Below are 22,055 nucleotides of genomic sequence, written 5' to 3'. Positions count from 1 at the left end.
GCGATCTTTATGGAGCCGTTTCAAGGATGATATTATTACGCCAGGCGCAATTTTCGTCGCCACCGGGCGAATATTACTCCCGCCATAATTTTCAATCAGCCTTCGAACTAAAAGTAAACTAGACTGGTTTACTCTGTTGACAACATCGATACGTTGCACTAACAACCACTGGTGAATTGCAACTCGTGTTCCTAGACGCAGGATAGATCGTTCCATTAAAAAAACTTAAACAAATTTATTTAGATAGCGTAATAAGCTTCGAAACCGATCTTAATTCGAAGGAGAGAAGTATCTTAGGGGATACGAAAAATAGAATATCGTCGCGTTCTATTTAAATGTCGCGAAATATGTATATCGGGGACGATCGACGAAACCCTCGAGCGAGGAGCGTAGGATCTTTATAAATAGAGGCGTTTAAAAGTAACCACCGGGGGACCGGTTTACAAGGGTTACCATAAAGTAACATCAGAATCGCGGGCTTGTTCCCGTCGTTTCTTTTCTCGCCCTGTCCGTGAATCGTCATAAATCGGATCGAGAACGAGCGATCGGGGCCACGCGGGACGGCGGCAGAATATTTTACGCTCAGCGCTATCCTGCGCTCGCGACGATCCTCCGTCCCCGTAAAGAATAATAGACGGCCCTAGAAAACACATGGCCGGCACTTGGTCCCGGCACCAGACCCGAATCCGTGCACCAGAACACGTCCGGTGCATCCTCGCGGCTCACTCGACCCCCATAGATCACGGTGCACCATAACCAGCGTGTCCTCTTTGAGCCCATCCTAGTCAGGATCCTCTTACCGTGCGTTCAGATTGCATTTAACATTGTGCAGACGCGCTGCAAAGTCCCTAGTCCTGATAAACTCGAGATCAACGAAGTTAGTGAAAACTAACATGGCTGTCGATCGAAATTATATTTTTTTTTAATTAATTTATCAATATTTACTGAGTCTTTTTCAACGAGTACAGTTTCTACTATACAGGTGCACTGCAAGAGTCTCTATTTTCGATAAATTCAAGGTAAACAAAGCTAGTAAAAAGCAATATGGCGTAGCAAAATCGACGCGATCGAAATTATATTTTTCTCTAATTAATTTGTTAATATTTACCGAGTTTTTTTACAATTAGTACAGTTTAACAACATACAGGTGCTCTGCAGAGTCTCCATTTTTAATAAACTCGAGGTAAACGAAGCTAGTAAAAAGCAATATGGCGTAGCAGTTCGTCTCTAAACTGTTTGGTTAGCAAGCATACGAATGTTTATAATTTTTTATTGTATTATGTGAAGTATTATAATGTATTGAAACACTGCAAAATAATCTTTTCCTTGAGACTCAAATTGCACTAATAATAAAAAAAAAAAATCGCTGTAGATCGAAATTATATTTTTTTCTAATTAATTTGTTAATATTTACCGAGTTTTTTTACAACTAGTACAGTTTAACAACATACGATTGCTCTGCAGAGTCTCCATTTTTAATAAACTCGAGATGAACGAAGCTAGTGTAAAGCAATATGGCGACGCAGAATCGCTGTCGATCGAAATGCAATTTATATATCGTTACGATTAATTTTGTTCCAAAGTAAACAGAAATTATTCGAGTTTAACGCGAGATGGGTTCCCAATCGTTGAAAGGTGGGGGAGTTAATATTTACCAGGTCCCTTTTCACGCGACAGCCATTGAATAAACAAACCGTTCTTGGCTTCTGTTTCAGAATGTCACTCATGCCGCGCTACTAGCTAACCCCGGTACCTGTCGTCGAAGAAGTCGGGATGGCGATCGCAAAATGTCTGATCGTTGGGATACTCCTTATCCTGGAGATCGATCGATCTATCCAAGGGCAGCTGGTTCGACTAGGTAAGAAGCAGAATCTAGTTTTTGCGTTCAAACGCTATTTCAAAACTCTCGTAATAAAATTGATACCAGAATAATATCTAAAAAAAAAAGATACAATTTCATTATACAAGACCTCGTCAGGAGGACCCATTTATATTTATAAATCGTCGAAAAATACTTTCCCTTAATCAATAACGCAAATGCTGAAAGGTAAACAAAGTGTTATATCATTCTAATACATTTCAACGTTAATTGTTGGATTTAAAAACATTTTAATACATTTCAAAATTAAATGTTGGATTTAAAAACATTTTAATACATTTCAAAATTAAATGTTGGATTTAAAAACATTCTAATACATTTCAACATTAATTGTTGGATTTAAAAACATCCAAAAATTAGATTCACCATGATAAATATAAACTGAACTTGATTCTGTTATAGAATTTGTTAGAACTTGTAATTGTTCTTCCAAGTAAATAATAGGAATCAAATATATACAGCATTATATTATTCTAACAAATTCCAACATTAATTGTTGAACTTAAAAACATTCAAAAATTAGAATTACCATGATAAATATAAACTAGAATTAATTCTGTTAGAATTTGTTAGAACTTTTAATCCAAGTAAACGTCGCATGACAAAAGCCAAATCTACACAGCGTTATATTATTCTAACAAATTCTAACATTGATTGTTGGATTTAAAAACATTCAAAAATTAGAATTACCGTGATAAATATAAACTAGAGTATAAACTATAAAAACTCTGTTAAAACGAAGAGTTTATAACGGTTGTTCCAAGTAAACGAGAGTTCCTCGAGCGACAGGAACCCAGGAGCAAAATGGCGGCAGAATTAGAATCGTCGCGATTTCCCCCGGCGTGAAAAAGCGAAAAGAAAAATGGCAACGAAGCAACGAACTCGACGGGCCTTTTTTTAACTTAACTTTCGTGTCTTCCTCGTCCGTTCTCCCGGTGCTAAATTTTTCGAGATTCCCGTCGTTCGCGGGCGAGAAAATGGCGCGCGAAGTTCAAGGAAACGGAAGGGAAACGACGGAGACGGGGATAGACGTTCGCGTGGGATATTTTCGTGGGCAAAAAGTCGAAGGCATCGCGAAAGTTACGAGCAAGGAATGGATGGAACGTGGAGAAAAATACGACTCGAAGGGGCGGGAAAAGCTTGGGAAGATTCGAGAGCGATAAACAATGACTCGATCGCGAGGAATCCTGTCGTTACACTCGCGAAAGTATTTTTAATTTTTAATTTCTGCACTCACCGACATGGTGAACTTGCTCGAGAAAAGGAAACTTCCGTAGTCGAGCGACCAAGGGTGAAATTCTTCAGTGTATCTCCTCTTGACGCCATTTTTTATTTGGTGAACTGGACAGGAACGCTGGAACAGATGCAAATTCATATTTTTATTAATAGAATTAATTAAATGGGAATGCTTGACGCCATTTTTTATTTGGTGAACTGAACAGGAACAAATTCATATTTTTATTAATAAAATTAATCAAATGGGAACTTCATAGAGGGTTGTTTCAACCCCTAAACACAATAAATCTTATATTTTTGCATATCAAGTGGATTCTATAGTTTTCTGAAGATTTAAATTTCTCATAAATGCATAAATAAAACTGATCAAAACTTTGATTCAAATTAACAACTGCAAGTTCAGCAGACGAAAAGAGTGGATATGAAAATGATTGAACAGAAAATAGAAACCTGTTTTCTCGGGGGGGGAGGGGGGGTTAGAATTGTGGAGTGTCCTCTTGGGTGCCTAATCGAGGTTTCGACGTTGGCTCCGGCTGTAAATTACGTGATTGGAAAAAAGCCAAGATTCGTAGGTGAGCAAAGAAACGGGGGGGAGCGGGGGGTTGTTATGGGGGTCCGATCGTTGGCATTTTAAGGCGTAGATTTCTCGAAATTCCGCCACGTAGCTGGGAGGACACTTACGCGAAACGAGTTCTCGTTGTCTTTCACCGCGTCCCGACAATCGGAAAGTCTCTGTCGACGGAGAAACGAGCTGGACAGAAACGTGTCGTTAAAAGAAACGCTCGAGGATAATTGCCAACCCCTGCGGTTTCCTTGCCCATTCAGTCTCACTAAAACTCTAAAAAAGAGGATTTTCTGCCTCTAATGAGAAGATTATTTCAACTCTCTCAACAGCACTGTAATCCTTTAAATTATTGTCTTTCTCTATTATTATATTCAATTATTCACGATTACTGATTAATAGACTGCGAATTTTTACGCATTTATAGGAAATTTTAATTCTCAAAAAATTAGAGAATGCACTTGATATGCAAAAATATGATACTTTGAGGTACGAGTTATTATATTTAGGGGTTGAGCTTCCATTTGATCAATGATCGTGGACTGAGAAGATTTCTCGATTCTCAGAAGTGTCCAACGCGCCTCTAATCGTTAGACAGACGATTCGTGAGCGAATCGAGTATTTTTAAAACTCGTACAAAGCCGAAGGATAGAGGCCAGACAGAAATAAAAGAGCTGCCTTTTGGGGAGGCCCGATGAGAAATCCCATTTATGAGATGTGTCGCCTCCAGAGAAAAATCGTGCCCCTTTATAGGAAATACTTCGAAACGAGAGAACACAAATGCATAAAAATCGTTCCGTTATTATTTCAACATCGTTTCCCGAACGTGGGTCGTTAGTCATAGCGATTAGTCATAAATAAATTCGATTTGGTATCGATCGATGGGTCTCGAATCAAAACTGGAAATCCCTCGTTGAAGTTCAACATCCGGCTATCTAATCTCTCGCCTTTCCTCCGAAACATCGAAACGATATCGTGATCGATGCGAAATCAAAAAATTTTACGCAGAATTGTTTACCTCGCAATTAGGAACGAAATTGCTTATCTCGCGAAATACAAATTAATTTGTCTGCGTCTTACACGTTGCCTTTTATCGACTGTTTAATGTCACCGTTTTTCGGTGAAATCGATCGAAATATTTGTCGATTGGTTCGGTTGATTTCACCATTGTGTAAAAGCGTGGCATCGAAAGATACGATATTGTAAATCGATTGGGAGGCTAACGATTCCATCGAGCTGTCGAAGGACGAACGCGTTGCGTTAGCTTCCATCCGCCATTAACAATTCCATTAAGGTTTCCACGGACAATGGGGAATACGGGTTTTCCAGGAAGACGGTCAAAGTCGAACTTTACGAGACGAACCGATGGAAAACGTTGGGCAAACATCTGGCGAACAGATTCGGGCCCCGTATTAAACGCTTTCTCTAAACGGTATTCCGCTGGATGCCTGCGCGGCGTTCCGTTTGGAATTTCCGGCAATTGCACACGTGCTGTTCTAGCCAAAGTGTACAAACAGCAGAAACCAGCCATTGTCCTCGGAACGGGCCGCCATATAAACTACCCGGCCGTCTTATAATCCCTAAATGGCATAAATCACGGACTCCACGTGTTTACTAACCGTGCAAATCCCCAACATTTTATCCCCCAGACAATCTTCGATCAATTTTTATTCGTTGACTGCCACAATTTTTACTTCAGACAATCCCGTAAACTATTGTTACGAGATTAGAAGTTAGTTTATTATAAGTTAAAGGAATACAAGATAATAATGGGTGGAATTCACACTCTTTTCTCTCTCTTTCGTATCGTTCGTTAGTCTTTCTGATCATGACTGCAGAATTTCGCGAGTTCGTGGCACACGATTCCTAATTCCTAGTTATCGACTAATTATCGATTGTCTCACTATATTCGTTAAAACTTGTTCTTTCATTCTCGTAACCTCACTAAAATTCCTAAATCTTATTCAAAATTTGAGAATGATTATTTCAGTTTCATACTTGAAAATCTTTTCAAAGCGTTTATTTATTATTTGTTATTTATTTATTAACTGGTATTAAACCCTTTAGTACAAAGATGTAATATGCAAGGAACTACAGATGTGGATTTATATAGTCAAAAACATTATCGTTTAGTGAATGTAACAAAACAAATTATTTTACAATATGTTGCAATGATAATTTTAGACTTTCTAATGATTGTAACTTTCAGAGTAAAATAGAAAGTGATTTCTCAAATAACTAGATATGGCACATACAAAGGAAACAATTGAGTAATTGTTGAACACAAAATATGACTTTTGATTAGCTTACTTAGAAACATGATATCTGCAATTCTTCTACTACGCAGTGTTTGGAGATTAGTATTGATAAGTAAGTCGTCATAATTATGAGACTCAAGAGGCATGGGGACTCCCAATATTTCTAGCAACAATACGAAGAAATTTGTATCGAACTCTCTCAATGTCGTTTATGTATGTTTTGTGATAAGTAGACTGCGTATGTTTATGAATTTATGGGAAATTTTAATCCTCAAAAAACTACAGAATTTATTTAATGTGCAAAAATATAAGAAATACTTAAAGTAAGATACGAATTATTATATTTAAAAATGTGAATTTGCATGAAGATCCGCAGTCTAGTGATAAGGAAAGCAAATTCTAGAATTATCGAGTATGAACTCGCGAGAAATCATTTCAGAACCCAAAAAATAACGATTATCAGTCGATTGTATGAAAAGTTTCGCCGAAATCGATGTAATTCGGGGTTTGATATTTATTTTGGTAAGAATTTTGGCGCGTTCGATCGCAAGATCGTCGCCTCCTGACGAAATCTTGGTGGCACGGCGTGTACGCGTTCCCCCCTGGGCAAATCGCGCTCCGCTGCCATCTCTTTCATTGTCCAATTGGTAATATCAGCCGCTATTACCCTGTTGAATACATTTAATAGACAAAAGATTGCCAGAGGCTCTCATTTGAGCGTGTGATCGCGGCCACGGGGACCGCGGCGTGGAAACGCGGCCGCCGAGGTTGAGAATATCATCGACGGTTTGCTAATAACGGGCGAGCCCGGCTGTACATATGGCATTCAATGACCTGGCAATTGGACAATTGAGCTCAATCATAATAATACACATATATCGTCGCAACGCTGGCATTTCGGGCTGTTATCAATAAATTTATTTGCCGGAAAGTAAATTCGACCACCAGCCATCGCGATTCCAACCATTTTCTACCCATTTTCCATCGTCTCTACGAACCAACATCCCCTTCACTGTTTTCGTAAACCATTTCAACAAACAACGATCTAAATAATTAATCGCGATTTCAACAATTTTCTACCGATTTTCCGACGTCTCTACGAACCAACCTCCCCTTCACTGTTTTCGTAAACTATATCAACAAACAACGATGTAAATAATTAATCGCGATACATCGAGGTCATTATAATACACCACGATATAATATGATTAGTAATGCAAATATTATTATATATATATGTTACAGTGAAACACCGAAATCTGGAGAATGTCGACTTTCACCGGTGAATGTCAACATTCACATAGTCGCTTAGTGTATGTCCGAAATATTTGCTAAACACCCTTATTTTTGACTTACACCGGTAAATGTTGACATTCACCATGCACTAATGGTGAGTGTTGAACATGTTGGAGATTTATATTTTCTTCCCCGTAATTCAGTCGCTATAAAACGTCACAAGGGTGACGTAACTTTTTCGCCTCTCTTTCTGAAAGGATCTAACCCAGACCTAACCCAGACCTAACCCAGACCTAATCCAGACCTAATCCAGACCTAACCCAGACCTAACCCAGACCTAACCCAGACCTAACCCAGACTTAATTCAGACCTAACCCAGACCTAACCCAGACCTAACCCAGACCTAACCCAGACCTAACTCAGATCTAACTCAGATCTAATCCAGACCTAACCCAGATCTAACTCAGATCTAATCCAGACCTAACCCAGACCTAACCCAGATCTAGGGTCTGGGTTAGGTCTGGGTTATGTCTTGGTTAGGTCTGGGTTAGGTCTGGATTAGATCTGGGTTAGGTCTGGGTTAGGTCTGGGTTAGGTCTGGGTTATGTCTGGGTTAGGTCTGGGTTAGGTCTGGGTTAGGTCTGGGTTAGGTCTGGAATAAGTCTGAATTAAGTCTGGGTTAGGTCTGGGTTAGGTCTGGGTTAGAAAAAGATCACGATTTACTGCAGTATCCATTTAGTATAAATTAGGGTATCGGAAAAAAAATTAAGAAAACGTTGCTCGCGTTATCAAAGCTTGCATAAGACTGACAAAGCTGATTGACTCCGAGCAGAACAAAGGATTTGGCGGGAGAAAGCCAGTCGCTTGTTTTTTGACTCTTCTGTTTTGGACCTCCACCAGAGCATATCTGTGATTGTCGACACACACCGGAGAGGGTCCGAATGTACAACAATGTAATGAAATATTCGATCTTTCACCGACGTATTTGGTATCTGTTGACATTCACCGGTGAAAGTTGACATTCTCCAATTTCGGTCATCCACGGTAACATATATATATGATCAGTAATGCAAATTTTGTACACACTAAAACAATCATTAGAAAGTCTTAAATTATCCTTGCAGCGTATTGTAAATTAATTTATTTTGTTACATTCACTAAGCGATAATGTTTTTGACTATATAAATCCACATCTGTAGTTCCTTGCATGTTACATCTTCGTACTAAAGGGTTTAATACACGTTAATAAATGAATAATAACAATAATAACGATATTAATACATCCATGTAAACTTTGCGATATATCGATACAATATATCGACGCGATTATCGCAAATAATACCATCGATGCATCACCGCGGCGATACGAACCGAACGATATTAATGCAACGATACAATAATTACATTTTAACGACGCCGGTGCATCAATATAATTGCGATATTCGATGTCGATCGATCGATAGAATAATTAAAATAGAACGACGACGATAGATCGACTTAACCCGTATCTTTGTAACGACATCTATTGCTCGATAATTATTATTCTTTGCAATTTATAAACGTCGTTAATGGATCGATGAAACAATCACGATAGAACGACGTTGGTACACTGGTTGTATATGTTAATAAGGGCGTCGATACACCGATATCAGAATCCTCTCTTTTTCTCTCCAAGCGCGCCATTATTCTCCAGTTGGAGGATTTTAATGTTTCAGGCGGCAAACAACGCGTATTTTGTTGAAGAATATGTAGAAATTCTAAAAATATTCAAAAAGTTGTTCCTTAACCCCGTGAAATGAGAGAAAAATCCCATAAATATGGTCCAATTTCCAAACGGCCATAACTCCTACAATAGTGAACGTATCTCGTTGAAACTTTTTTCTAAAGTAGAGCTCATGGGTATCTACAAAAAAGTATTAGACAACTTTTCCGTAGGGTATCAAATAAAATTACTAAAAATGAAAAACGAATTTATAAGAAAAATCGACAGGGGTTAGGTGCCTAAATTTTTCGGTGAGAAAAAAAAATTTCACATCATCCTGAAAAAATTATTTTCGGTTGCGAGGGTCAATGACAATCACTTTTGGTCAATATACATACCCCCGAAATCTTACACACTTTCGAGAAAAAAATTCGAGTAGGCGGACAAAGTCGACAAAAATTAAAAAATTTCAAATTGATCTAAAAAAATTATTTTTGTTCGCAGGGGTCAATTGTAATCACTTCTGGTGAATAGACATACCCTCGAAATCTTACCCATTTTCGAGAAAAAAATTCGAGTAGGTGGACAAAGTCGACAAAAATTAAAAAATTTCAAATCGTTCTAAAAAAATTATTTTTAGCTGTAAGGGTCGGTTATAATCACCTTTTGTCAATAGACATATCCCCGAAATACTGCGCATTTTGGAGAAAAAAATTCAGAAAAGTGGGCAAATTTTCGACAAAATTAGAAAATTTCAAATCGTTCTAAAAAAATTATTTTTAGTTACGGGGGTCAATGACAATCACTTTTGGTCAATAGACTTACCCTCGAAATCCTACACACTTTCGAGAAAAAAATTCGAGTAGGTCCCAACATTTTTCGACAAAATTAAAAACTTCCAAATCGTTCTAAAAAAATTATTTTCAGTTGTGGGGGTCAATTACAATCATTTTTGGTGAATAGACATACCCCCGAATTCCTGCGCATTTTGGAGAAATTATTCTCCAGTTGTTAAATTATGAAATTCAACGATAAACAAACCCTTTCTTTTTCAAAATTTCACGTGTCTCTTAAGCGTGAATTTTATTTTGACTAAAACACTATATTTGCAAAAGATTTCTGCGACTCTATAAGGATAGAATCAGCCATCTTATCTCATCTTAGAGTCATAGACACGCTAGTGGACCAAAGTAGTCATCAGTTTTGTCGTTCCTTCGAGTTTATACTCGATATCGCGGATTTTACTCCCGTATTTCAGCTTCCAGGACCAAGCAACACGCATAGTTGACCTCGTGGAAAGCTGTTGAAGCTTAATTACGATTGTCTGGGATCGGGCGGAGGCAGCCTGGGGAACCGTGGCTCCGTACGCTCATTAAGATAGCAGCCGGTCTTAAGCACTGTCCCTTAATCTCTCCAAAGGGATCATCCTTTTTAAGGTATAATTATGCAGGCGGTAGCCGTGTGGGTCGTTTTGTACCTGAGTCGAATCTCCCGCCGTCAAATCGCTGAACGTTTCTATCTGTCAGCCCTCGCGTATTCTTTTTTTATTCTTTTCTACCCCGCGTTGCGGTTGTTTTATATCAAACAACGAACCCTTTCGACTGGAATCTTAATTAGAACGTCCGAGAAACGGGACACACGAAGACGCGTCTCTATCTCCTGGCTGGTAATAGACGCATCCAAGTCGACCTGGGAACGTTCGCCGAGCCACCTGATCCAAAACCACGCGATCAAAAGGGCCAATCATAACGGGGCATACGTGTGCACTTTCGACGCTTTTGTTTCCACAAAACCACGCGATATCTCGCTCTTATCGAACGTTATCGATCGTTCATTGTTTTTAAACGCGTCACGCGTGACTCAACGCCCGTCAAGTTCCAGGATTATATTTAAATAAGAACGTTGCTCGAGTAATCGCTCTTAATCCACTCGCCGTCGAACATAATATATCATCCGACGCGTCCAAGTGTGGACAATAATTTTATCGACGGCGACAAAGCGAAGTAACGTCGAGCATTCGCGTTCGAATTTCTTAATCCACTTAAATTCGAATACAGCCCATCGCGGATTATCCTGTCGAAACGCGGAAAATTATTTCCCCGGAGATTAGATGGAAAAGACGGCTAACTTCCTTGGCCCCCGCCAGAGACAGACCTTAAATTACAGCACGATATAATTTCCGGATTGCAAAATCGATACACCGTTCGTAATTAAGCCGGACGTTGAGATTAGCACCGAATATATGGGCAATTATTTCGTCAGAGAGTTAAGCTACCGATCTCGAAGACAAAACCGCTTCTAATATCGTGTTCCCGCTTTGTAGACCCGATACGGGGCTTTGTAATCCAGCCGGTGGCTCCGGTAATCCTCGATCCTGGGACTCGAGCGTGTCGCATCGAAGCGTAGGAAATTATTTCGTCAGAACGATAAGCGACGAGTGATTCCCTTGTCGCTCGAGGATAGAACACAGCCGCGAAGGGGGTTTCGTCGTATCGGGTTTCCACTTTGTAGAATTAATACCATGCATTCAAATCCCGGGTACATCGGAGATCTCTGGATCGGATCGTCGGATTAAGAATCAAAAATCGAGGATCTAAGCGTGGGATCGGCGTAATACGAAACCACGCTGGGCCCATCGAATTCCGTTGCTCTTGTCTCCGAAGTCGAGGTGAAAGATAGCGTCAAACAGAGACAATTTAATCTAAATACTATACAAAGTCGACGACTGTGAATTTGTCTGAAAGCAAACTATCGAGAAATAATTTCCGTATCCTTTAAACAGACGTTAATAATTACCATTTCTGTTGAAATTTATTAAATATACTAAACTGGATTTGTTTAACACGTTGACTGCCAACTTAGAACGATACAATTGTTTACGAGATAAAAACTTCGATTTTAGACAATTGTAAACTACATAACTTAAAACTTAGTACTTATTTTCATAACTTCAGTAAGATTTATGAAGCCTATTAAAATTTATTTTCTTTAACATTTCAACTTGAGAATTAATTGTTTTGGTTCCACTGTTAAACAAGAGCTACGTATTAAAAATATATCGTGGTAGAAGCATCTGTTCGAAGTATGCAGATCGATGCAGCGCGTGAGTACTGTGTATTCCGGAGACTTCAACGCGCGACTTCTGCACAAGCGATGACTTCTCGCCGCAAATCATTTTTTCCACGCAACTTTCGAGCGTTTCTTTCCCCCATTTTAATCTGTTCGCGTCCATTGACTCGTGCACAAGGTGTTCAGGCAGATTCTACGTCTCGAAAGGAAACGAAATCGCTTGGAGAGATACGTTTCTGGTAAATCTACGTGAATGTTCGAGGATGTTTATCATTCGTAAAAATCCTAGCCTCGTTACCCGACGATAAATACCGTGACCAGAAATACCCAGCTCGATTAAAGTCCCCGGTCGCTGGCTAATTACGTCAGGGCGCGGTGTATTCTGCGAGGAACACGTTCGAAGAATCGAAAAAGGAACGTTTCTAGCCGCTGTAATTGAACTGATTTACTTTCTCTCTTTTGTAATTAAAATCTCTTGTTGGTGCTGATTTCAGGCTCCTGTTTGAGAAGGACGCGTGTTATTAGTGTACTCGTAGTATTCAGAATTTGAATTTGCTTTTTGTTACTTTTAATTATTGCACTTGGTCCAAGACTCGAACTGAATGCAGAAAATTTTTAAACAACCATAGAATAATATTTCAACAGCAAATTCAATCATTTGATTGCAACGAATGGTAGGCAACTCGATCATGTATTAACTCAGAGTTAGAGTGGTCGAAGAATCAGGAGCCAAAGATAAAAGGCTACCTTCTGGCTAGGTGCTAAAGGGGTACGCAATTAAAAGGACATAAATCACCGGGCTGTCCTCTAAGTACCTCTCCGATAGGCTCGTTATAATCTCTACTGGTGGCTATTTCCAGAGTCAACCATCTTCGACACAACCTGGTTCGTTCCGTCATGAATAGCCTAACGAACCGGAGAACTTACAACGTTTGCTCCCGTGCGTTTGTTTCTTTGCAATCCTCGTCGATTCCGGAAGCGTTCCAAACAAGCGAGAAAATCGTCATTCGGGGGAAATTATTTCCTTGGCCAATTAACACGTTGGCAAAGAACGAGGAAAACGCGCGAGGAAACCGAGTCCAGGCTACATAGTCGAGGAAGCAATTCGTTCTTGGAGCTTGTTGATGTTAAGAGGCTGGGGTTGCAGAGGTTGGGAATATTTCTGGAGGGCTGTTTACAAAGGCCAACGAATGCTACTTCCAATGGGGAAAAAATTCTTATTCGACGTTAAAACTATCAAAGCAGTCAAAACCACTCATTCGTAATTTCTAATAAAATTTGTAAACAATTTACACATGTCTTCATATTACGAAGAATCTGAATTCTAAAATGTAGTTCCATTTTTCTTGGATCTTCCTATGGAACTAAAAGTTGAGGAAGACACGAAAGTGCACCATTTTTACGTAACTCGAAAGTAAAATTTTTCGCGATAAGGTAGCCCAAGTAATAATTCTTGCTACTTTGTATGGCGTACATTTCCTCTTCGTTTTCGTAACGATGGTAATAAATTGTTCGCGTTCCTCGCAGTGCTTCTCAACCTCCTCAAAGTTTGATTAAAAAATACGTAACAAAGGAACGTTTGATATTTAGATAGAAATAGCGAAGGTTAGAATTTCAGCCAAGTTACATCGTAAACTCGCGTTGTAAACTTGAGGAACCGTGAAGCAAATCGCCGGGAATGGGGGGGGGGCGGTCGATAGGAAAGGAGGAATCTTGTTTCAGAAATAGATGCGTTTCTGGTAAACACAGGTTACGGTTCCCGCGTCGGTTCACGGTGTATTTGAAGAGATTAACGCCAGCTTGGCTAGACCTGGCTAGACCAGCGGATTAAAACGGTTCGTCACGGCGCGTCGACGAAAATGGATTCGTCGTTCGACGCGAACGATCGCTCCGGCCATCGGTTCTCATTACTCGAAGGGAAACGTCAGTTTGCCCCGTTCCCCGGAGTTTCGTGATTAATGAGAAGCTTAATGGCGCGAACTCGCCGAATTAGACGCAGCTCCGACTTTATCAATCCCACGAACACTCGATTATTGTCCTCGGTTCTGCAAAGTGGGCCAGGAATACATTCGAGTTATTTTAACTCCATCAAGGGGCTGTACCAGATGATTTTCGGGAATTTTTTTTAAATGTTTCTAAACTTTAGGTATGTGTTTAGTAACGAATCAAATATTTGGAATAATTTTTTGGTACAAAAATAATCAAAAACAAGCGACTTGTGCTTAAAAAAAAAAGTAGCTCCGCTGCTGCAGAAATAACAAAAATGCTGTTACAGTATAAAGTATTCTCCGTGCCATGAACTAGGATTTTTGAAAAGTATCAAAATCTGACAAAATGGGCAAAGTTTTAATCGTCGATACTTAATGAAGGGGAGATAATGATAATCTAAATGGAATTTTAATATAATATTCTGCAAAAAAAAAAAATTTCATTTTTCAAAAGTACTACACTGGGTATAGCCCCTTAAAGCGGAACGAAATGCTATGCCGTTTCTAAAGATAGCGTCGAGTGCCTGGGAATCGTAGGTTCGCCGTAAACTGTATCGATTTTGATTGTTTCTTTTACGCTTAGCGCCGATGTGCGTAGCATTTCGACCAGTTCCCTCGCGATTACTTTTTGTTCGTCGAGTTTCGTAACGACACCCGGGCAACTTCCAGGTTTCTGGCTCGATCCGAGCCACCCATATTTGTACGCTCGTTATAACAAGGTTTCTGGGTGGCGCAAGGACGTGAGTAATGAGCCCCCCGCTAAAAACCGTTTTGCATTCTAGTTTCTTTTTATCGTCGGATGGCTCTAGAAACCAGCTTCCAGGTTTTCTAGCTTCGCCAATGCGACGATGGTCGATTCGAAGGCGATACCTCGACGCTCGTGATAAATAGCGTGGATCCGTGCAACCAGTTGCATAATCCTGCACAGCGATTCGACCAAGTTTCCGTTTGAACTTTCCACTATAAATCGATGGCTAAGCTCCGAGCCTCTTTTTATCCGTTTCACGCGACGATGGCGGATATTAGAAACCGACTTTCGGATTTGTAGCTCGGTACCCACGGCGACCAGATCCGTACGCTCGTTCGAACAAGCCTCCACGCGTGGTACACGTACACGAGCAATAAATAATGGAGATCTGTTGCAACTACATAGTTGGAGCAGCGGTGGCCGGACACGTGTACCACGATTGTTGAGAACGATTACGAATGGCCGGCCCGTAGGAATATTTTTGGCACGTTCCGCGCCACGGTTCGAGATAATCCATCTTACGGAGTCTCTGCACCTGCAGTTCCCCGGTTTTCGCTTCCAAGATTCCACTTTTGTTCTTCTATTTGCCCTGATCGTAGACGCGAAAGAAAACTTTGTCTTCTAAGCTCGACGGAGGCGTTCAAAATGGCGAATATGTATATGTACAGTTTGTTTTTTTTGTAGCAATTTCTATTTCACGCCCGATTCGAGCCAATTTGTCTCGTCGCGGATTTTCGCGCGTCCGGACAGCTGTGACAGAGTGTCCCGGCACTTTCCTATCGGAGGAACATTTAAAAAAGCCGCCGCTTTCGATCAGATAATGTACGAGTCTATCGTCTCGGTTCATACATTCGCGCAAATTTATGCCACCGATTACGTTACCCGGTCATATCTCTCCTATCACTTTCCTCGGTTGATGGACTCCGTTCGGTATAATCTGCGCGTTTCTACGGTCGTTAAGTATTATAAATACGTAGAGAGAGAGAGAAAAAAAAGGAAATAAATAAATCGACGATATTTCACATCGAAAACTAGTATCGCTTTATGGCGTACAGATAATAAACGCATGAATATGTAAACGGTTACAAATCGATACGATCGCGGCCCCGTTTCCGTTTTGAATCCCGACGCGTTGGTTTATTAGTGAAATTCACCGCTTCCGTGGAACTTGGTATCGTTCTTTCTTGCGCGGATTTTCCAAGATAGCCGCGTTCTAAATTGGTTCCCGCGTCGAAAAATATTTTGAGAACCGGTCACGACCGCCTCGCGGAAGCGTACCCCGGGCAGCCGTGCGAAAACTTTGAAATTAATTTACGATCGGCGCGTGCTGTTCCCGATAAACACCGTCTCGGTACGGTTTTTCAGACGATCGAGAGAGATTTATCGGACGGAATTAATGCCCCGTGCGATCGTTCCGACGCGCCACAATGTTATCGACCGGCATACTCAAACCGCGTGTTAGATAATTACATCGAACAATTCATCGTGCAATATGGCCGCGTAATGCTTCTGCTAAATAAGGTGAAAACGGCCGCTCGTAAATTACCACGGTAACTGTCCTGCTACGATACACGCCTACCTCGCAATGGAAATTAATTGGACTGGGAGGATTTTTATTCTTCCTTTTTATTTTATATTTTTTAATATCGCGGTGTACGTAAATCATTAATAATAGCGGAGAACTTATGACTCGTCAATTTTTTTTTTTTTTCGGACCGTGCAACATAACGTGTTTTACAACTAGGCGACATGCATAGTGTTCTCTTTGTAATAGAGATAGCTGGCTAGAGAGTACTCGAAACTGAGAATATATCTTCAAGAAGAGCTACATTTTAGGTTACTTGTCGATGGAGAATTTCATGTAATTATGAATATCCTCGAGAAAATTATAAAATTTTAAATCATTCTGAAAAAATTATTTTTAGTTGCAGGAGTTTATTACAATCATTTTTGGACAATAGATATACCCCCGAATTCCTGCGCATTTTGGAGAAAAAAATTCAGAAAAGTGGGCAAATTTTTCGGTAAAATTAAAAAATTTCAAAACGTTTTAAAAAAATTATTTTTGGTTGCAGGGGTTAATTACAATCATTTTTGGTCAATAGATATACCCCCGAATTCCTGCGCATTTTGGAGAAAAAAATTCAGAAAGTGGACAAATTTTTCGACGAAATTAAAAAATTTCAAATTGTTCTAAAAAATTATTTTCTGTTCCGGGAGTCAATTACAATCATTTTTGGTGAATAGACATACCCTCGAAATCCTACCCAGTTTCGAGAAAAAAATTCAAGAAGTGGACAAATTTTTCGGCGAAATTAACAAATTTCAAATCGTTTTAAAAAAATTATTTTCGGTTCCGGGGACCAATTACAATCATTTTTGGTGAACAGGCATAACCTTGAAATCCTATCTAGTTTCGAGAAAAAAATTCAAGAAGTGGACAAATTTTTCGGCGAAATTAAAAAATTTCAAATCGTTTTAAAAAAATTATTTTCGGTTCCGGGGACCAATTACAATCATTTTTGGTGAACAGGCATAACCTTGAAATCCTATCTAGTTTCGAGAAAAAAATTCAAGAAGTGGACAAATTTTTCGGCGAAATTAAAAAATTTCAAATCGTTTTAAAAAAATTATTTTCGGTTCCGGGAGTCAATTACAATAATTTTTGGTGAATAGGCATACCCTCAAAATCCTACCCAGTTTCGAGAAAAAAATTCAAGAAATAGACAAATTTTTCGATGAGAAAAAAAAATTTCAAATCGTCCTAAAAAAATTATTTTTAGTTGTAGGAGTCAATTACAATCATTTTTGATGAATACACATACCCCCGAAATCCTACGTATTTTCCAGAAAAAAAATTCTTTACCGAAAACATAATGTGTGGCCCGAAATTCCATGCATATGTTTAAAAAGTCATAGCTCCTGAACGAATTGGACAATTTTAAAGTTTCAGAATGCAAACAACGCGTATTTTGTCTCAGAATATGTAGAAATTCCCTCTTTCCATTCCTCGTAAACATCACGTGGTCCAACTTGCAAAAAAGGCTAGAAAAACGGTCGTTTTTTTATTATTGCCAGCCTATTTTAAGCCCGTTGGACTTCCTGGTCGAAGTAATAACTTCTTAAAATTAATTGCGCGATAATGCAGGAAGCGTCGTGCGGTCTAAAACCAAATAGCGCAAAAGAGGACGTGAGAATGCACGGTCGTTTCGTTCGGGGAGCATTAGCCATTAGCTAATGGCGGGTACATGAATCTCCCTCGTTTGACAACGCGACCGAGCTTCCACGTTTATTTACTCGTGTCTCGGCCGGGACGTGCATCTTTCTTTTTACCGTGCTATTCTGTGGTGGGTCGACTTTCCCTCCTATTTTCTCTTTGTAGTCGCGATCAAAGCGTCTACACACACAAGGGGAAACGAAACGCGTTTAGGATAGTATTCTACCTATTTACACGGTGCACACCAGATCTCTCGAAGCTCGAACTGAACTCCAAAGTTGGTATTGACTCCACCAATAGAAGCTGGAGCCATTTTAATTCCCATCGAAAGAATGTACAGGGCGAGTCAATAAAATTTGAAATATCCTCGTCGTACCGAGTTTGTAAACTCTATAATTTTAGTGTTATTATTGTACGAATATTTTCATTGTAAAAATATAGATTGCCACGCGATACCTCCGAATATATCTTGATTATTATTTCGGTATTCCCGGGCAGCTGGATCATGGCAGATGGCCCACGTGATGTCATACTCGGAGATCGAACTTAAAGCTCCGATACTCGGAGAATCATCGTTCGAATTTGTCTCCGTAAATTTCGAATACCGAATAAGGGATAAACTTTATTCGTAAGGTTTATTTGTTTAACCGTGTTGGCGTGGCTCTCGATCGAAAAGCGTCGGAGGGATCGCGAGCCACGTGGCGGGGCCAGTCCCCGGAAAAAAAAAGAGAAGAACGGAACTCGCGGCAAGAGACAATAAACTCGATCGACTTCCGTCGAGAGAGCTCTCGGGACAATCAGACATTTGTGCACGCGAACGGGAGCTTGAGGATGTTTAAAGACGAGGGAAAAGTGAGCAAAAGACCAAGGGAGATGGAATTGAAGCATTTCGCCGGGGAATCACCGAGACCAGGAAACCGTGGGCGACGTGGAATTCGCTCCGATTGGATGGGCACGCTTGGTATACTTGCTGCGATAGTTACAGAAAACTGCGAATTCTAGACGCCATGATGATTGAGACTGTTTGTCATCTCGTTGGAATTTGTTTTTTTTTATTTAAATTTGCAAGATACTTGTATTTTTAGGGGTCTTGGTGCATCCTTTCAGAGTCAGATATGTTCAGGATACGTAGGACCACTTATGCCTAATTTACAACCACTTAATCTTGAAACTATTGCTTGGTTTAAAAGATATTGACCTAAAACTACAGACGGTGCATCTTAAAAAACGCAATTAACACTTTACCGACCGGTAGCGGTTGATTAATCGGCTATCGGTCGGTAAGCGTTGGTCGGTAAAAAAGTTGATTGATACGCTATCGGTCGGTAAGTGTTGGCCGGTAAAAAAAGTCGATTAATAGGCTATCGGTCGGTAATGTGTTAAAATTGAGACTGACGATACGTGAATTCTATGGAAGAAAATTATAACCCAGACCTCCTATCGAAAAATGTTTTATCATTCAAAGATTGCCCCGTGTTCCGAGCAGTCACGTTTCCCCATTAATTTTTCTAATGGAGTCTGTGGAGGTTTTTCTGTAGGTTTTCGATAATATCGGATATCCGTGTAATATCGGGAGATCGTGAAAGGTGGAGGCTTTCGAAGCGTAATGACGGGACGAGCCATAAGCAGACGAGAGAAGACACCCTCGACGTGCCTCTAAATTTAGTCGGGCGCATTCTGGGGACGGGGAGGAACCGAATCGACCGAGATGATTCCAGATGGAACGTCAAAAGGGACAGTGTCGCGATGCGTTTTTGGCCGTCGTCCAAACGACACCTCCGAAACAGACTTCATGAATGGACGGGAGAACGAGTTTCCTTGGTCGAACGAGAACCATTTTCACGAAAGGAAGGACCCGACGACACGCTGGCGAACGTGGCCGTCGTGTTTTCGTTTCACTGGACCGACTACCGCCTTGATCTCCAAGGTCGGAGTCGCAGTATCGGGGATCGTTCGTTCGATCCAAGGTGTGTTTTGATAAAGTGGAAGCAATTGCTGTCGGTGCTCTCGAGGCTTTCCTCGAAACCAGGATAAAATTATCGCGGGGATTCGCTTAACGTGTAAATTTAACTCTTTCGACGACGAGCTTTGAACCGCGGAGGAATCACAAACACAGAGATTTTGAATTTTCCTTCGAATTGTATGGTCATCGACAGCGAACGAAGTCGATTTTGTTATCCTGCTCGAAATTCGAGTCTCGAAAAATTAGATCGCAGCACGCGTTTACTTTGCGCAATCTTGCTAGCGGTATCCCAAGTACGATTCGCGGAAGAATCGAATTAGAAGATGCAAACACTTGCCAAGGTACAAGCTGGTTCAATTTATCTTCGTGAAGCCCGTGCTCGGGAAACGCGTAGTAAATTATTGTTCTGCGTAGATGGCGGATAAAAATTCGGAGAAGCAATTCTGCGTAACGTGAAATCCATTAAAGTCGCGGTGAAATTCTATTTCGAATTATCCGCGAAGGTATTCAATCTTTGCAGCGTAAAATATTTTACAAAAACATCTCTAGAAACCTTACGAATCTTAAGAGAACAAATTCGTTTTACATAAGTAATTTATTTTTCACAAGTATACTATTTAACTTTGTTTAAATTTGTTTCACGAGTACCTCGTAAATGGAAAACTGTTTCAATTTTAATTTATGAGACTCGATGACAAATCAATCGAATTAAATATCTATAGTATATCTTTTTATGGATTGCTTTGCCAGTCTAAGATTGTTCATTCGATAGTTTGTAAAGATCGAAGGTGTATCTGATTTTGGTTACAGATCTAAATCATCCTGAGGCGGTGGTGGTATCGGTCGGCGAGAAGCTCATCTTACGATGCTCGTCGAGCTCGAACGGAGAAACGACCTGGTACAAGGATGACGAAACGTTCCAGCCGTCGTCGCCCAGAATACGGCTGATGAAGCAGTCCCTGAGATTCAAGTATATCGAACCGGAAGACGCCAGCTCGTACGGTTGTCTGTTCAAATCGAACACGACGGCCGAATGGAGGAACGTCACGATACGAATCGACACGTTGCAAAACGACGGCTACCAGCACGATGTCGACAAGCTGGGAAGCACTCTTGGGGCCCATCGAGCCGAGGAAGAAACGAACGAATTGGAAATCGAAGGGAGAAGTCAGTAATCGAATACTTTTCCAATATCAGATTCAACGGGGACAGCGTGCCCCGGTTAACTGAGGTCACGCTCCATCCGTCACTGTTCAGTTATACGGGAAACCTGAAATTTTCAATAAAATTGTTTCTAATAAAAGTTGCGCGATGTATCCGGTTAGTAATCGTTTCAGTTAACCGGGTAGCGATCGTTTCAGTTAACCGGGTAGCGATCGTTTGTGTCCATTTTCTTGTTTATCGAGAGCTATCTAAATATAGTTTTGGAACGTTTCGTTGGCAGATTTGCCAGAGATCCGATCGCTACACCTGGACAGCGAGACCGTGGACAGTGACTTGGACAACGAAAAGAGCGACAACGAGACGGCCGGTGAGCACAACAATACGGCGCCGGAACGCGCGCCGTCGTTCAATAAGAGCATCGAGATGCCGAACGTGGTGGTGAAGCCGGCGGGTAACATGCTCCGTTTAAGGTGCCCGAGCCTTGGTAATCCAAGGCCAAACATCACCTGGCTGAAGAACAACGAGGAACCGAAGAGAATGCTCGGTACGTTCCTGACCAGCAAGTGGACCTTCAGGCTGGAGGACCTCGTCCCCGAAGACAGCGGGAATTACACCTGCGTGGTCTGCAATTACCTAGGATGCATCAACCGCACCACCAAGGTCGAGATTATAGGTGGGTGGAGCTCCATATCGAATATGCACTCCGAAAAAATATGTGTCCCGAACGATCCTTAACGAAAAGATGAAGCGTGACGATTTAATTTGCGAACGATAGGAAGGTGCTGGGTTGCAACGTAAAAAGTTCCTTTAAAACAGTACTTTTTCTCGTTCTGTGCCTTTTGCACGTTACGACCCAGCGCTTCGCGACATCACCGGGCAATTCCTTGTCCGCGAGCGTTCATCAACGGTGGTCAGAGGTGCATTAAAACCCCGTGACTTGATGAATCTGTAGAACGTTACCCACACAAGCCGTACATCAAGGAGGAGTTCCCGAAGAACGTGACAGCGTTGCTGAACAGCACGGTGACCTTCA

General features: G+C 40.7%; 1 protein-coding gene across 2 annotated transcripts in view; it reads left to right on the top strand.

The window, feature by feature from the left end:
• LOC122394896 (fibroblast growth factor receptor homolog 1-like) overlaps positions 1–22,055 on the top strand; it is a 91,022-nt gene that overhangs the window by 63,381 nt on the left and 5,586 nt on the right. Inside the window, exons 2-4 of one of the 2 annotated variants that reach the window (XM_043392102.1) lie at positions 1,716–1,858; positions 20,669–21,025; positions 21,303–21,695. In XM_043392102.1, the coding sequence (XP_043248037.1) occupies positions 1,774–1,858; positions 20,669–21,025; positions 21,303–21,695 (835 nt within the window). In that variant the 5' untranslated portion in view covers positions 1,716–1,773. Of the gene's footprint in view, positions 1–1,715; positions 1,859–19,439; positions 19,863–20,668; positions 21,026–21,302; positions 21,696–22,055 lie in introns of those variants that run through there. The other variant, XM_043392101.1, reaches the window with a different exon arrangement.

The sequence above is a fragment of the Colletes gigas genome, unplaced genomic scaffold (genome assembly GCF_013123115.1).
Source record: "Colletes gigas isolate AHSC1104 unplaced genomic scaffold, ASM1312311v1 Colletes_gigas_Sc00004, whole genome shotgun sequence".
NCBI classification, from domain to species: domain Eukaryota; kingdom Metazoa; phylum Arthropoda; class Insecta; order Hymenoptera; family Colletidae; genus Colletes; species Colletes gigas.
Note: the sequence above shows the minus strand (reverse complement) of the source record. Positions and strands in the feature narration are given on the sequence as shown.